General features: G+C 39.7%; 1 protein-coding gene across 17 annotated transcripts in view; it reads left to right on the top strand.

Annotated features, from left to right (window-relative positions):
* Nucleotides 1-18,194, top strand: part of PTPRM (protein tyrosine phosphatase receptor type M) — a 607,519-nt gene that overhangs the window by 161,239 nt on the left and 428,086 nt on the right. For all 17 annotated transcript variants that reach the window (XM_072999591.2, XM_020793481.3, XM_072999598.2 and 14 more), the window contains exon 2: nucleotides 535-657. In XM_072999591.2, the coding sequence (XP_072855692.1) occupies nucleotides 535-657 (123 nt within the window). The remainder of the gene's footprint in view (nucleotides 1-534; nucleotides 658-18,194) is intronic.

Below are 18,194 nucleotides of genomic sequence, written 5' to 3'. Positions count from 1 at the left end.
AATGGCTATTTCCCTGGTTAAAATATTTTTTCATGTCCTTCTCGCATTCTGGAATATTAATCTGTAGGAAAGGTCCTCCTGGCTATCCTCTTGCCCTTTTAAGTTATAACTCCTAGCAGAATCCAATTGTAACAAATTGCTTAAAATGATTGTTGTAGTACGAATAACTTTCAAACAATATAAATCCAAAAGCAGGTCACAGGACTGTATCAACTGGGCTTCTAAACATAACCTCTGAAATCCAAGTGAGAAATAATTAGACAAGAACTATTAGGGGAACCCCAGGCCATTTAGGAGCCGGTTCCCCTACACCTTGTTGTTTTTGCTTTAGAGAGTTTCTCCAGGCAGGAGAGTGAAGCCATTTACCATTCCTGTCTTGATAGGTGCCAGACAGGGGTCTTCATTAGCTAAGCAGCATGACAACATACTTTTTTAATACAGCAAGGATATTTCATATTATAATATCAAAAAGTGTTTCATCCTTTATCTGTTTCATTACTTTATTTTTAACCCATTTTCCCTTTTTTTCAACAGGTGGTTGTTCATTTGATGAACCATTTACCTCATGTGGATATAGCCAGTCTGATGATGATGATCTTAACTGGGAGCAAGTGAACACACTGGTGAAGCCCTCATCGGATCCATGGATGCCCACAGGTTGTTTTCACTTGAAATAATTTCCTTGCCTTGCTTTGCCTTGTCTTGCCTTTTTTTTTTCTTTTTTTTTTTTGTTCACATAATATAAGGAGGTAACATAAAGGTATTAGTTTCTGGTTTTTAAAATCACATATCATCAAGTACTATGAGGCTATTATTTTCCACAAGTTGTGTTGCTGCTTGTGAAATGTGTGATGTTTCAAATGTGACTTATCTACCAAATGTTCATCTGGAATTGGAAGACATAGTATCCATTTTAAGGTATTCAGAAAATTCACAAAGAGACACCAAGCATGGAAAATCCCAGAACCTGATTCTTTTTGTCACTTCTTAATGAAACACAAATCAATCATCAGGGCTGTTTTTCAACACGTTCTCTAGCTATCAAGGTACCTAGAAGAAATGGTAGTGAGCACAAGAGGGTATCCTGTAGACCCAAGGTCCCCAACCCCCAGTCCCCAGCCCAGTACCAGGCCGTGACCTTGGCAGGACCGGGTCATGGAGACAGATCTCCAGCTCTCCCCGCATGCACTCCTCACACACATGCCCACTCGCATGCATGGGTGTCCACCCACCCGTGCATGTGTGCACAGGTGCCCTGCCCATCTGTGCCTGCAAGCGCACCCTGCCAATCTGCAAGCACACTCTGCCCATCCATGCATGTGTGCAAGCACACCCCACCCACCTGTGAGTGCAGGGGTGCCCCCCACGCACAGACCCCCCCCAACGGGTCTGTGGTTTGGAAAAGGTTGGGGACCACTGCTGTAGACCATCTTGATGCTGACATGGGTATTGTCAACATTCAAGCTGCCCTTTGCTGTGTAAATTTTGGCATCCTTTTTCTTGCTGTCAGTGTTGGCATGATATTATGCAGAAATATTGCATTTTGAATCATAGATTGAAAACCACAGTATCCCACATTCATAAACCAGAGAGGTGGGTTGCTGGTTTTTTTTTGTCTTTTTTTTGAAGAACTAAATAAATTATTAGAACATTCATAAAAAAATTCTGTTGCACAAGTAATGGCCAAATCGTGTTCCTCAAGTTATTGTTAGACTGCAACTCTCATCAGTTCTAGTCATTTTAGCCAGTGCTAAAGGATAATGAGATCTATAGCCACATCTGAAGGGAGGCTGTGAGATTCATATCTCTATCCTGCATATGCAGATGACTTTCGGTGTTGAATCACCTCTTCTAGATCTGTGTCTGCTTCTGTGGAAGGTTACTGGGTTACAGTCAGAAAGACACAGTATTGAAATGATGGAGAATTTTTTTTCAAAAACACTCATCAGAAAGCAATCTCATCGCTTGCCAGCTTCATTAAAACATTTTCTGAAGGAGCCGGAACCCACCATATTCAGAAAAATATTCATTTTGTATGAAGGTTGATTTAGCAGGGGTCTCAAACATGCGGCCCGGGGGCCATTTGCAGCCCTCCTAATGATAGTTTGTGGGCCCCGCCTTGCCTGCCCCCCAAAGCGCCCATGCATCCTCTGCTGTCAAGAGTGAAAAAAAGCCTTGCCTCGCTCGCTGGTTCTCTCCCAAGACACCGCGTCTTGCACCCTCCATCCGGAACTGCAGCCTACCAGCTGGCAGACAGGTGGGTGGGCTGGCAGGCTGCAGTTCTGGATGGTTGTTCAAGAGGGTGCAAGAACTTCTGTCTTGGTGTGAGCCGGCGAGCAAGGCGCACTGTCGGCCCTTTTCGCTGAGTGCCCGAGCCGTCACCGAGCGATGCCTGAGAGCGGAGCTCGCTCCCGGCCTGTCCTCGAAAAGCACTTCCAACGGCGCCGCCAACAGCAGCTGCCGCTACCTCTTCCAGGGAAGTGGCTTTCTGGCTCTCTTTCTCTCTCAGCACCCCTAGCACCAGCCCAGCCAGTGGCCGCCTCAGCGCCCAACGGTGTTTCCTCCTCCTCCTCCTCGTCCTGCTTCAGCCGCCTCGGCTCTGGAGGCTGTCTGGTCTTGCCTCGCAAAGTTTGCTCCTCTGTTGTGGTGGGGCTAGCTGCTGCTGTGTGCGCCTTTTTTGAGGGGGGCCCTCAGAGGAAGGTTGCCGGACCTCCATGTGTATGTGTGTTTGTGTGTGTGCGCACACACAAGCGCACCTGTGTGTGTGGGGTCTGCTCTGTTTTGTTTAATTTTGCGGGTACCGAAGGGAGCTTTTCTCCTTTGGCAAGGCTAATTCTGTGAGGGTTTTTTATTTTATTTTATGTCGTGCCCTCCTCCTCCCCCCGGCTAGGTGGTTGCTGGCGCTCCCTCCCTTCTCCGCTTCTTTGTCCTTCTGCTGGTGGTGATGGTGGTAGTGAAGAAGGAGGTCGAGGGGGTTGTGGCTGGAAACGAGGGCTCGCACACCCTTCTTCCTCCTCGCAGCCCCAACTCCTGGGTGGCTTCCTTGGGCTCTTGCTCTGCTTGGCAGAAAATCTGATGTGGCCCAGCCTCACCCAGATTCTGCCTCCAGTGGCCCCCAAGTAAATTGAGTTTGAGACCCTTGATTCTAAACCCAGTTTTGGCTGACTGTTATAGTGGGAACAAAACAGGGTATGTGTGAGCATGAGGTATATGTTCACTTATTCTGGAACTAAAGGATTGTCAGCATTGAACCTTGTCTATGGAAGTAAACAGAGCATCATAAATTTATGATGTGATTATTTCTATCTTTTTAATATTGTAAAAATCTCTGTAAAATTATTATTATATTAAATGAAATGTTCAGTGAATTAATTATCTTTAGTAATTCCTTGCCAAAAATAAAAGAAAGCCACAGTGACATCTGTAATTTCAGATGCTGTGCTTCAGTGAGTGAATTAGTGACAATGAGTCCTGTTTTGCAATCCTTTAGATAGTAATAGCAGAAGTGCATAGTACAGTTTTGGATTTTTCTATTTCATTTATTTTACTTCGCAGACATTTTTAAACCTTGAAGGTGCTCTCTTTGTCTTTTACTTCATTTTCGTCAAATGCTTTACTGGGTAATGTGCTTTACAGTTCTTCCCACTTACACTTACAACGTGCCATCACAATGAGAGCCATCTGCCGCACACCTTCATATTCACTGCAGTGTGAACAGGGCTGCAGAATGTTCTTTTATGTGTTTCAGCAAGATACCATTCTCTCCTTTACTGATTGGAAGAGCTCTGTGAAACGTGCATGCACATATGGACATACACAAACACATGTGCATGTAAACACTTTAAGGTGGCTTCCTTACATACTGCCCAAAAGAAGAAAAAAATAGTTCTCTGGCAGGCCAGGCAAAGAGGGCATATCATAGTGGAAGTTGTGTTGTTGTTGTTAGTAGATTGGAGACTTCTGGGATTTTACTTAAATTTACCTTCTTTGAATGCGAAATTTTCTATATAGTGGGGTCTCAACCTATGGAATTAATCCGTATTGGAACGGGGTCCATAGGTCAAAAAGTCCGCAGATCAAAAATGCATTTCCCATAGGAATGCATTGAAAACCATTTAATCCGTAACTGGCCCAAGAAAACGCCCCCCTACAAAAAAAAATTTAAAAGGGAACTTACCTTTCCGAAGCCTTCCATGGGACCACCGCAGCTGCCATCACAGCTGCCGGATGACTCCAAGGGCTTTGGCACCACTGCCGGAGGCCTCTCGGAGCTCTCCTGCCCCCGCCGACACAGTCTTTCCCAGGGTGGACCGGGCCTACCAGGGGAGGGCTTCCCCCAGTAGGCCCAGTCTACTCCCCAGGAAAGCCTGGTAGACTAGGCCTACCGGGGAGGGTTTCCCCTGGTAGGCCCAGTCTACTCCCCAGGCTTTCCGGGGATTGCAATCATTATGTCAGACTGCACAGGGAAGCCAATGAAATACACAAGCACCAGCAGAACTTCCAACAAAAAAGAGGAAAGTTTGAAACTCAACAAAACTTGGCTTCCAGCTCTGAAAAATACAGTGTGTAAAAGGACAATGACCTCTACCCAGCCACAAGGACCGGGGATCACTACACACAAAAGACTAGCTAATGACACCCATCAATCACAGTGACAGATAATCTCTCCTCCTTGTTACAACAATACATCCACAACAAGACACACTAATCACCCATTCCCTGAATAGGACAAAAGCCTATGTCACAGCCATAAATACTCCACTCCCAAGCAAACTACACCAGAGCAGAGTGCTGTCCTCTGAAGATGCTGGCCACAGAGACTAGCGAAACATTAGGAAGAACAACCTTCAGAACACGACCAAAGAGCCTGAAAAACCCACAACAACTGTTATATCCCAGCCGTGAAAGCCTTCGTGAATACATTGAAGTAGAAAGTGTTACAGCTTTTCCACATATTGGTTTAATTGTCAGTCCAAATGGAGACTGCAACCAAGAAATCAGAAGACTGAAAATTGGGAGGGCAGCTGTTAAAAGAACTAGAAAAGACCCTCAAGTGTGAGGCAGCATCACCAGAGACTAAGGAAGATAATCTACAGTAAGGTATTTCTGCTTAATATGAATGAATTTGAAAGGTGAACAGTGATGAAAGCAGACAGAAAAAAAGGTCAGTGCATTTGAAATATGATGTTGGAGGAGATTTTTGCAGATACAGTGGTGCCTCGCTTAACGGGCGTCCTGTTTAACGACGAATCCGCATAGCGATGTGGATTTTGCGATCGCCTGGCGGTCAGCTGGCCGAAAAAGCCGGCGGGCGCTTCGGAAGGAGCGCGGGGCAGCCCTCCCCTGTGGTCCTCCCAAAGGCCCCATTTTCGCACAGCTGATCGGCGGTTCCAAAATGGCCGCCCGCAGCGTTTTCACACTGATTCCTCGCTTACCGAGGCAGCAAAAATAGCGGCCCTATGGAGGATTCCCGCTTAGTGGTGAGTTTACCCCCATAGGAACGCATTAAACTGAGGTTTTTCTTTCCGTATAGCTATGTTTTCGTATAGCGATGTTTTTCCTGGAACGGATTAACGTCGCTATGCGCGGCACCACTGTATTGGAAACTGTAAAAAAAAAGATGAAGAAATGGGTGGTAGATCAAATCAAGTCAACTCTCTCTTAAAGCTGTCATGCTTTTGTCATCTCTTGAAAAGACACTGGAAAAGATAGCAACACTGGGAAAAACTGAAGGGAACAGGAAAATAGGAAGACCAGATAAGAGACAGAGTGACCCAATAAAGGAAGCTCCATGCTTAAATTTGTATGGGTTATACTTCCTTCCTTCCTTCCTTCCTTAGATTAGGCATCCTTCAGTCTCAAGAGACTATGGTAGATTAGGCATCCTTCAGTCTCAAGAGACTATGGTAACATGCTCTGTATGGAGGACTTGGAGCAGCGCCTAGTGTGGCTGAGAAGGCCAAATTGAGAGTGACAATCCCTTCACACCGAAGACAAATACAATCTGTACTCCGTCCGGCTCCCTGATTTTGCTGGTTGTGGGACTGCCTCTTTGCCTCGGCCTGCTGGACAAGGGTCTCTTCAAAATGGGAGGGGCCATGATGCACCGCCTGCCTCCAGGCTGAACGCTCAGATGTCAGGGTTTCCCATCTGTTGAGGTCCATTCCTAAGGCCTTCAGATCCCTCTTGCAGATATCCTTGTATAGCAGCGGTGGTCTCCCTCTGGGGCAATTTCCCTGCACTAATTCTCCGCACAGATCTTTTGGAATCTGACCATCAGCCATCCTTACAACATGCCCAAGCCAACATAGATGTTGCTGTTTCAGTAATGTATACATGCTAAAAATTCCAGCTCATTCTAGGACCACTCTACTTGGAACTCTGTCCTGCCGGGTGATACCAAAAAACACCTACCTACCTACCTACCTACCTACCTACCTACCTACCTACCTACCTACCTACCTACCTACCTACCTACCTACCTACCTACCTACCTACCTACCTACCTACCTACCTACCTTCCTTCCTTCCTTCCTTCCTTCCTTCCTTCCTTTCTTCTTTCTTTCTTTCTTTCTTTCTTTCTTTCTTTCTTTCTTTCTTTCTTTCTTTCTTTCTTTCCTACAAATTTCCTCATTTTATATTGCAGCATTTTAATGTATCAATAACCTCTTATACGTCCTGGCTTTTGTTTCTTCAACTTTAGCTTAAACTTCAAGTTACATTCTTAGTGAGAAGCAGAATATGCAAGGCCTTACATTTCAAAATGAGAAAGTGGTTTTACTTAAAAAAAACAGGTTGATTGTAATTCTATATATGCTCTCTCTTGTGAAGATAGAATAAATTAGAAATTGCTGTCACTGAAGGGACAGATAGAATTTAATTTTTCCCCTGTGCCAAACATCACATTAATGTCAAAGAAGGTAGATAATGTTCCAATCTGCTGAGGAAGGTCATGGCCTTGTGAGAATAATAAAGCTTCTATAGTAGCCCTCAAGGATTTGTTTCCCCTCAGCAGCATGACTGAAAGATAAGAAGGCAGGATGCTATGTAGGCATAGTAACCCAGAAATTAATGAAGTATCCCAGGACAGCAGGTTAGATAGGGAGCACAACACAATAGAGCACAACAGAGAAGGCTGGAATGCAAGCAGCATTCTTGATGGGGGGAAAATCCCAATCTTCATGTTAATCAGAAGTACACATTGTTAAAATTTGTGTAAAGATGGAATTATCAAGCCTAGTACATTTTATATTTTATGATCCAGTTGTACACTACAAGGATGCATCAGTTGCCAAATGTTTGCAACACATGTTGAGTGAGCTCAAATAAATTCACAGTGACTTGCTTCCTTAAAATTGTCTGTCTACCTACTGTATGAGGAGTGGAATCTCATTATTCCATGTGAATTGCAAAGAAGCAGAGAATTTTACAAATTAACTATAGTGGGAACTAGTTTCTCTGTTTTTAGAGCATGTGTGGCTATTTATTTATTTGATTTATATACCACACCCCTTTAGTGCACACATTACTTTGGATGGTTTACAAAGGCAGCTTTGACTAGTTCTCTTCTTAACAATTTCTTGAACATTAGGAGGGAAAGAGCTTGTTGTATCTCTTCTGGTAGCCTATTCCAGAGATCTGGGGCCACCACTGAGAAGACCTGATTCCTTTTCTTCACCACTTTTATCACTATTGATTGTGAAGAGTGGGAGAAATGGGTAACTGATTTTTGGGAAAAATGTTCAGACAATTATTGAAGTCTTAAACTGTTAAGGGCTTTATAGGTCATAATGAGCACCTTGAATTGATCACAGAAACTGACAGGGAGTCAGGAAAGGTGATCGAAGAAGGGAGATATATGATCAAATTAATTAGTTCCAGTAATCAGTCTGGCCGCTGTGTTTTGGACTTACTGAAGTTTCTGTACTTTGTTCAAAGGCAGCCCTATGTAGAAAGCATGACAGTAACAATAGCATTTAAAACTTTCAGCTAATTTCTGAGTATTCATATAGGCAAATATATATTTGGGAAGATAAATAGGTCATGGGAGAAACAATTGTTAGTTATCCCTCAACTAGCTTCTCATCTTAAATCACAGTGGAGCCTTGACTTATGAACGTCTCCAATTGCGAATGTTTCAAGTTACGAATGGCTCCGTTTGCAAAATGTTGCTTTGACTTGCAAACAGAGCCTTGACTTGCGAATTAAAAAAAACAAAAAAACAAAAACAAAACCCTTTCCTACCCTTTTTTTTTTGGCCTAAGTTCATCTTAGGTCAAAAGAAGAAAAAATTAAAAAAAATTATCCCCCTAGTGGTAGAGTACGGATTAACCGGCTTTGCATTTTTTCCTATGGGAACTAATGCCTCTACTTATGAACAGCGCCTTGACATATGAATGAAAAAAGCCTAAATGGGTTAAATGGTTTTCAGTGCATTCCTATGTGAAATCTTGCCTTGACTTGCAAACTTTTCAACGTATGAACACTGTTCCAGTACGGATTAAGTTTGTAAGTCGAGGTACCACTGTACATTTAAAATATTAAGGATGCCATTCTTCTACCATGAAGGGTGCTGTATTTAGAATTATCCCTTCAGAATGTGAAAGTTATGTTTTTACTCCATTGTTCGTAGGTCATGCTAGGGTGTGGAAAGACTCGTTTGTACTTCTCATATCTTTATCTAGCCTTTGCTTGATCAACGAAAAAAGGTCATAACTGCGGCACAGGCATTTGCAGTTTTTTGCATCTAGAAAACAAAAACAGAAGACAAAAATGCCTAGAAGTTATCAACAGTTTTAACAGACTAAATCCTTACAGTTCTGTACAAAGTGCTCTGAGGCCTATGAGGCAGTTCTCTGAGCAACACTTGATTATAAAAACTCATGGAAGCTGCTTTAGATACTGCTCCTATCCTGGTATGGAACATATGATATTTATTGATTGATTTGGATTTCTATCCTGCCCATCTAGACCAAAGGTTCTATTCTACTGGTATGTGATGGGCTTGTATTTACCCTCTCTGTTCACTTTAAAATTCATGTATCAAAATTTAAATACTGTAGTCTGGTTGAAGAATAAAAAAGAACTTGCCATAGAGATGTTGCTTTGCCCTCTGTACATTAAAAGTATGGCCACAGAATAAATAATATTATTTAGCTCTTTGGTTTATTGTTTCTCTTCATTTGAATCTAGGCAGGTTTCTTTTTAAAATAAATGCTGTTCACATTTACATCCCTCAAAGGGGTGATGTTAGTGCAAGAGTACTTTTATTGCTTAATTGAGAACTCCAGAGAAAGAAAGAACCCCAACCACTAAATTCAGATATGAATGTATACAAGTGGCATACGTATGTTTGGGAGCAAGTCATTATTGTTCTTAGTATTCTTCGCACTAAATGCTGTATTAATGGTGTTTCTAAATAAAACAGATCAGATGTTCTTTTCAGATGTATCTCTAGATAAATTTTACAGTTTTGTTGAAATTTATATGACAGATCTGAATGAAAATTATTCATCTTCCTAAAAGGACGTTAACTCTCAAAATGCACTTTACAATTTAGAATTAAAGTGAGTTTAAAAACAAATGTTAGATGATATCCTGCTGGCATTTGTGTAAAGTTTACATAATTTACTATGGCTTATTGACAGGGTTCTGGAGCTCATCTCAGTTGCACAGTTAGGAGCATGACCAGGCATGCAACAAAGACATGGTCCAGCACTTTGACAGTTATTTGCAATTAGTTGCCACTAGTTACACAGACCTTACAGAAACATCAACATTCTGGCCATTATTTTAAAACAAATGATGCAACACTCTTAGAGAGACTCCTACAGTCTTACAATTGTATAGATATGTTTAAGATTAGGATGCTGGCTGGATGGGCGAGTGGTATAGGTATCTAGCTGCGGAGTCAGAGGTTGGGAGTTCAGTTCCTCACTGTGCTTTCTACGGGAAGAGTCAGCCTGTGTAGCCTTGGGCAAGCTGCAGAATTCCAGGATGCCTCCAGAAGAAGAGGATGGTAAACCTGACTACTCTTTACATAGAAAACCCTTGGAAAAGGGCTGCCATAAAATCTGAATTGACTTGTTGGCACACAATTGTTATAGGATTATGATACCTATTATATGCTCTGAAACTAATCTTCTCTCACCTTCTACATGCTTTCGGAGAGGATATGTTCTGTTGAAGTCAGTGGCACTTGCTATACAAGCAAATTAATATGCACATATTTGGGTTCAGCACGAGTGGTTCGATTCAAAATAAACATTTACTGTAGCATCATAGTGGGTAACAGGCAATAGCAGTTACTTTATAATATCAGAAGTTGGAACATGGTCATGCACACAAGTATTTGTTCTCTCCTAAACTATGAAGGTTGGTATCAGTGTTTTTCCCCCCATTTGTATTCAAAGAGAGACATGAATAAGTGTCGGTCACTAGGTTGTTGCAAGGATTCTGAACATGTGGCAAAGAAGGAGGAAATGACTGTCTGTGTACTGTCTATGTTCAGGAATTAAGGGCAAAGGCTATGAAGATCTAATACAATTGAGTTCAAGAAGGGGAAAGGTTGCTGAAGACTAATGTTGGAAACAGAGGTGAAGATACACTGCAGAATACACAATGTCTACAGAACTGAGGGCAAAGAGCTGAGTGAGGGCATGCAGAGAGTAGAAACTAGGATGCTGGTTTTGATGCTTGAACAGTAGTGGGAGCTCAGATGCAGAAATGAATGAAGAGCAGACAACTCGACAGAAAATAGGACAGTTAAAGGCCTGTGAAGCTTCAAACATACAACTAAACATTGGTGTGTCAAGGACTGCATTATATAAAATGTCAGCTGAGAATTAGTGCCAGCTGATTACTTTAGTCTTTCCATCCTCATTTTCAATGTTTGCATTGTAGAGAATGCACATCAAAGCAAGCCTGTGTGTACACTAATAAAGAGAGACTATAAGCTTAATAAATAATAAATATTGTTATTTTATAGTAAATTATTCCAATGACTTTTGTTAATTCCTTCAAGGATACATGCAGTGAAATGCGTAGTTCTTTCCATTAGATTGTTTGTATTATACCCAGTGGTGTTTTGGTGCTATTGCATAATAGAACAAGGAGCTGTTATTTTTCTTTCTTGAATTATTGTCTTCAAATAAAAGAACCATAAAGGTGTCTGAGACTCTTTCAGTGTTGATGTACAGTATATGTTCTTGCTGTAATGGAGATACTCATGAACTCCAGTGCTTCAGTGTGAAACATATCCTGTTTGCTATCTTTTTAAAAAAAGCTTCATATTTAATAAATATGTCTGCTTAATTTGTCTACTTAAAATAAATGGAGATTATCTCAGAATGTGTTGGTATTGTTCATTGGGTTGGAAATCCTGGCTGTAGATTAGCCAACCAATATTCACTCACATCCACCCGACCTGCCACCTGTGTGGCTTTGGGCTAGCCCAAAGAGGAACTTGTAAACCAGTTCTGACCTAGAAATCTGGGTCAACATAAATCACATTGCCCATAATTATTATGCTACTGGGGTATATAGATAAACTGTGCAGATTTTTCTCTTATGAGAGAGAGAGAGAGAGAGAGAGAACACCTTCTGGTGTAAGGTAAACTCCTGTACTGTTCCAGGCTCATCATATAATGTTTATCTGGTCTGCAAGGCACTCGTGGAATTTGTAGGCAAAAATGCTACTTGCGAAAATCCATTAATAGAAAACTGAGACAGAATGAATTTCCAGGAATATATATTGAACACTTCCACTTCATAATTTTGTTTTCGATATTTGTTGGCATGTTTTTGTTAAGGTTTTAACAGATTCAGTCTCTGTGGATTGAAATAGTTGTATCAGTGTCACATCTACTCCTTGTGATTTATTTATTTCAAGTGCTTTGAAAACAGCTTGCAAATTTCAAATTTCAAATAAATTAATTGTCATTGTAAGTCTATACATAGTATACACATATACTAGCTTCACTGTCTAAAATGATTGGTCCTTCTCACAAGATTCTTTTGTACAAAATCTATCATTGTTGCTTTGCTTCTGTATAGTTATTCAGCATATTGTTTCCATTTCATTTTATCTTGTTCACATATTATGTTTATTTATTTATTATTTATTTTATTATATTTATACCCCGCCCATCTAGACAAATAGTTTCCCTGCTAATTGTTCAGTGTTCCTAATCTAGGTTTAAATTTCCCTTTGATTTCTTGGATTTTATGGCTCTTTTGTTTTTCCTCTTCAGTTGCTCTTTTTTTTTTTGCACTGATTGTTGTAAAAATAGTATTTGTGTCTGTATGACAGGTACAAAGCTGCATTCCTGATTCTGATCCTATTTCTGACACCTTTTTCTTTTCACCTGTTCTTAACAATTTTCAGTGTTTTGTTTACCATCCATCTGGCCTTTCTTTTCTTTTGACTGTCGAAATTGTCTCTTTTTGCATTCTTCTCTGATAATATCTCAAGTTTCAATTCACAATTCTTCTGGTTCATGCTAAATTGAGTTTAGTAATGCAAATTTGTTCCTTATGTGGATTTAATTTAATCAGAAATGTTATTTAAATTGTGCTTTGGCACTGTGATTCTTTTAGTGTTGTATTTCAGCTGTACTCTGATTTTTGGTACTGTATAAGCATTTTATATTCAGTACCACAAGCTGTTCTTGGCCTTGTTTTGGCAGACACAATACAGCTTTTCCATCTACTACTTACAGTTACATAGTCTATCAGGTTTTTCTACTGGCCATCTGGTGATGCCCATTTCTATAGTCTGTTTGGTTGCCTGAAGCATTTATTAGCAATCAATGGAACTGTAGAAGTAATTCTCCTGCTTCATTTCTGACTTCTAGGCCAACTTTTCCAGCCACATTTGCTTATACTTTGTTTCCTACTTTTGCATTCTAGTCATCTATGATCATTAGCATGTCTTGTTTTGGTGTGCAGTTAGTTTTCTTTTGGATGCTTGCATAAAAGTGGATTCCGCTATGGTGTTGGACCCTGATGGTCTGTCTTTCATCAGTGTGTTAATATTTTGTATTTTGTGTTACTGGATAGGCAGCTTATTATAAGAATCTGAAACACATAATGGGTAATCGGTAAAAAAAATCTTAATTTTGCTTTTCCATTTTCTACTTGGCATTCCTTATAAATTTTCTGAGTCAGGGTGTTGAGATTCAAGCAAGTGTATTCTGTTTTGAATTATTGAAGACTGATTAACATGAAAACTAAACACTCAAGATGCTTGCAAACTAGAACCCTTGATTCTAAGGAAGGTATGCTTTGATTTTTTTTAAAAATCCAGTCTAGTTCCTGTAACTTTTCACTGCAAACTTTTGAATACAGGTGATATATTCTTGCAAGAGTATATTGGTTTAATTTTATTAGAATATGTTAGCAGCTTTAATGTGAATACTTTGTAATAAAAATGCTAAAATCATTTGTCACAGAACTATTGAACTATTAAACCAAAGACACTACAAACTAAGGGTCCCAAATGAGCAACAACCAAGAGCTTATATTCCATTTAAAAAACCCTAAAAAGTCATGAAAGAGTTTGATCATGCTGCGAAATGAAACAATACTCGTATGTACTGTAGTATCTTTCGTATATCCCCAGAAGATATCACCATTGTTGACTGCTTTTCATTTTTTGGTTCTTTCTCTCATGATCATTTAAAAGAATGGATTACCTATGGTTTTTTTTTTCCATTTTTTGTCTTCTTTCGTCCATTCCACGGCTGTTCCATGCAGATATTGCTGTGTGGATTTTTGTGTCCATCTTTCAAAGGGACACAATAATAGTTGCATGCACCCACTGACTAAAGTGGGATAGGACACCTCAGGGCGGGAGACTGAATCTCATCCTCTTGGTGTCTCAGTCTGGTTCTCTGGGGTTCTCCGAATTTATTTATTTATTTTATTTATTTATTTTATTTATTTATTTTATTTATATCCCGCCTATCTAGCCAACTCAGGACCACTCTAGGCGAATTACTATGCTCTGTTTACTAGGCCAGCATTGTTTCATGCCATTCCAGCTTTTGTTCTTTTCCCCATCCTAAAAAGATAAAGCACAGCATGTTTTCCCTAGTAAGGCTGGAATTCAGCCTAGGGTTGGCAAGGATGCAGCTCTGAATTAAGCCTATGGATGCTTTCAAGAATAGGTCTCCATCAACATACCCTCTAACTTTCAGCTCTGCTGGGTGGGGCTCCACCTCTCTTGAACCCGACTTTGTCCTGCATGTGTGTGCAACTCCGCACCCCCCATGCACAGGGTTCCATCATGACCGGAATTTAATGTGATTGCTGTGCAGAGAAGGAAGACATCTGCGCACTGGGAGGCAGAGGCACATGCTTGCGCGCACCCAGCTTATCCATTAACTGTTCTCTATCCTTTAAGAAAGTAGTGTGGTGCCCACCTCAGAGATAATTATTACTCGGTTGGAGTGGCATGTGAGAGAATAATATGTGTTTGCTTGTTCCTAAAGCATATAGAAGTCATGAATAAGCTGTATGGTAGAATGAAAAGTCCCATAAAATTATTCTAGAGTAATAAAAAGTACAGAAGAAATAAAGTAACTGTTCCCTTCTCATCTGAAAGTTAATTACTTTGTATGGGTAAAATAACTCCTCTAGATGTGTTAAACAATATTAATATAAGCCTGCCTATCATTGACATTTTCCAGTCATTGCTTTTTCTGTTTTTCGGTATGACCAGAGAATTTTATTACTGAAATATATTGCAAAGCAACAGAGTATTAGCAAAAGCTGAAAGGGTACTGCATACTTAAAGAATTAACTTAATAATCATTGTCTTTCTGACCTCACTTAAAATTACTGATATCAGCCCATTGAAGGAATAATTAAGTAAAAATAAGGAGGATTTAATTAAAAAAACCTTTTCTTTCAGTATTGAAAATAAATACGTTGAAATAGATGGAATGTAATACATAGTTTAATGTCTTTTGAAGTTCTAGGGTAGCCATCACTGTTCTAGATTACAGGTCTGAGCAGTATATGCTCACAACACTCAATTCTTTCTGGCTTGTTCAACTGCCCCACTTATTTGACAAGCCTCATTAATAAGCACATGAAAAGTCTTGTTTTGCAAATACTTGAGCTTATGATAGAAGCTAGTAGCAACTTCAGGGACCTGAAAGTCATCTGCAGCATTCAATGTAGAGGGAGATGTTCTTTTACTCAGAGGACAGGTAAAACCAGGACCTTTGATAGCTTCAAGTGAGTTTTGTTTCAAGTTAAGTTCTTTTCTACTAGGACAGTGGTTGTTAACCTTGGGTTACTCAGGTGTTTTTGGACTGCAACTCCCAGAAGCCTTCACCACCAGCTGTGCTGGCTGGGATTTCTGGCAGTTGCAGTTCAAAAACACCTGAGTAACCCAAGGTTAAGAACCACTGTACTATGACACCAGTAGGATCTTATTAGCCCTCAACAGAGGGCTAAGACCCACTAAAGCCTTATCCAAGCTGAGAAGACTTGCAGATTGTCAACCCACCCTCTCAACTGGCTTTTAAAGAGCCTGTGTCTGATTTTGCAGACCTGGAGTTCTGTCTGGGGAGATGGAAGCTCTGCCAAAGTTTCATCCTGGAAACCACAGGTGGTAGCAGAACTGTGTCCTATGGCTAGGAGGACTGTGAGTAAGTTATTTACTGTCCTCCTCCTGAGACAGCAGACCAGATCTCACATTTGCTAGAGTCCTTTGGAGTACAATCAAAAGTTTGAGGGCCAATGGTCATGAAATGAAACTATCAGTTAACTGTTAAGCAGCGGTGCCGAATATTTTGCATTTCTTAAATATGTCTGCAGAACCATACAATTTCTCCTATTGTTGTGTCATTTAGTCTCCCTTCCAACAAAGGAAACTGGTAAAAAAAAGGAAAGGACACTAAGCTTGATGGAGACATGGTATCAAATGCACTTAGGCTTTAATTGAGGAATTTCAGATTTTTGGTGTTTCTCTTCCTTATCCAGATTGATTTTGGAATTGAGACTTAGCCCAGAATCAATTCATTTTAGGCCTTAAGCTCTTTCTAAAGTTTATCACACCACACTGGATTTATCTGTCTTGTATAATTATACAGTAATTTCTTTACAAACAACAGTGGAAAAAAAGAGTGGCTTCTGCATTGAAAATGAGAAGTGCTTTCTCAGCCATTTTCCTGGGAGTGAAGAACTTCTAGAAACATTTTAAATAGTTTTAATTTATGTGTTTGTTATAGAAGATAATTCACACAGAAAAGGTCAAAAGTTGTGCCAAGAAGATGTTAAATTTGCTGTTTTGAATCTAAATACTGATTAAAAGTCTGATTTCCCTAATTCAGAGTTCTGCTCTGAACTGTTAATCAAATTATTGAGATTTTTCACTCTGGAAAACTTTAGAGATGTATGAAGTGATAAGTGACATATCTTAAAGTGACAAATATTTTACTTGTTACAATCACACAGAAAACACCCGTTACTCATTATTTATTACCAGGATTTATATAGTGCCCTTTCTAATAAAATGTTGGCAAATGAAGTATTTTAAAATTGCAATACATACTAATAAAATTAGTAATAATAAAGATGACAGTGAAAACATTTGATACTGTTTGCAGTTGATTAAAGGTGCTCTGTTCAAATGCTTGAGTGGAGAATCGAAGTATGGACAATTGGGAAAGGCTGCAGCTGAATGATGGAGCACATTCTCTATGAACAGAAGCTCCAGATCCAATTATTGGGGTTTCCGTGCAAGGATAGAAAATATTTCTCCCTGAAACCCTCAAAAACTATAACCAGTCACCAATATTGTTGACAATGAAGAGAATTCTGATCCCCATAACTCTCTGCCTGCAGTCTCTGATGCCTGAGGTAGCTTCCCTCTCTCCTTAGTGGTAGTACTATCCTTGGGGAAGTCCTAAACATAATTACACCTCCAAGGCATTTAGGAGAGGAAACCTAAAGTCCAAAAGAGTAGACTTTAAGGCAAAGATATCATTGATTGGACCTAGGTTCATCTGTTCCATAGTCTCAGTCCTACACATTACAAGTATTCCTATGAACTGTTACTTTTGTATGTAATTGTGATATTATATAATATATCCTAGGAAAGGAGAAGATATGGTAAATGATTATACATTATATGCATGTTTAATAGACTCTTCAGATTGAATTTCGTAGTTCTGAATTTCTGCTTCCAATATAAACAGTTTGACTTAGAACAGCTCCTGCAATGCAAGTCTGACAGCGTTTATATAGTTGGAGGAATTTTTGCATGAGTGGTTAGCAATCAGCTTTAAGCAAAATAATTAAATGAAATCAAATAAGCATGAGTCATAATATGAAATGGATGAGCATGACTCGTGATCCCAACCCTATTATATTCCTTTAGTGTTTGGATGTAATAATATGTTCTGGTAATAGTAACACAATATTTTAATTAAAAGCCTTTCATCAGTCTGTGTATGTATTTGCTCATACCATAGTCCTGAGAAAAAACATGTAAAACACTTGTATTTAATGTAAAACAGTGTTCACCAAAATGTGTCGGTGTACATTTCCAGAATGTGAAGGCAAAAAATCCAAACAACATTTCAAAGGCCAAATTTTATTCAGTTTTAATTAAGTTAGTCATTTAAAATGAATCATTTACACAAACTTATACTTCCTGATGAGTGCTCCTTCCCTAAGGTTTATTAATACATCTAATAGTGGTGTCTGAGTTACAAAATTTTCTTTTGCAGGCTTTGCATGATTAACATTAATATTACTTTAAATACAGTATTATCTACTGGTAAAGTAGCACCTGATATCAGTACAGTTGGGTGTGTGTATATTAGCAATTTATCTTTGGACTTGTTTCTGATGTAAAGCAAGTATTAATAGTGGGTTCAGATAGATACACTCATATGCAGTTCATTGTTGAAGTTGGAGAACCTTTGATCTCTGGTTGTGTGAACTAAAACTCCCATGTATCTGTGAAGATTCTCAGTCATCCAGATAATGTTATCTGGAAGTTGAGTCACGGCAACTGGACTTCTTTCTTGTTAGGTTGAAACGTCTCACTACTCATCCAAGTAGCTTCTTTGGTCTGAAGAAGCTTCTTGGATGAATAGCAAAACGTTTCAGCCTAACAAGAAAGAAGTCCAGTTGCCATGACTCAGCTTCTGGATACAACACCCATAGTTACTACC

Source organism: Pogona vitticeps, chromosome 4 (assembly GCF_051106095.1).
Source record: "Pogona vitticeps strain Pit_001003342236 chromosome 4, PviZW2.1, whole genome shotgun sequence".
In the NCBI taxonomy this organism is placed as follows: Eukaryota; Metazoa; Chordata; class Lepidosauria; order Squamata; family Agamidae; genus Pogona; species Pogona vitticeps.
The sequence above is the reverse complement of the archived record's forward strand: the minus strand, read 5'-3'. Positions and strand labels throughout refer to the sequence as shown.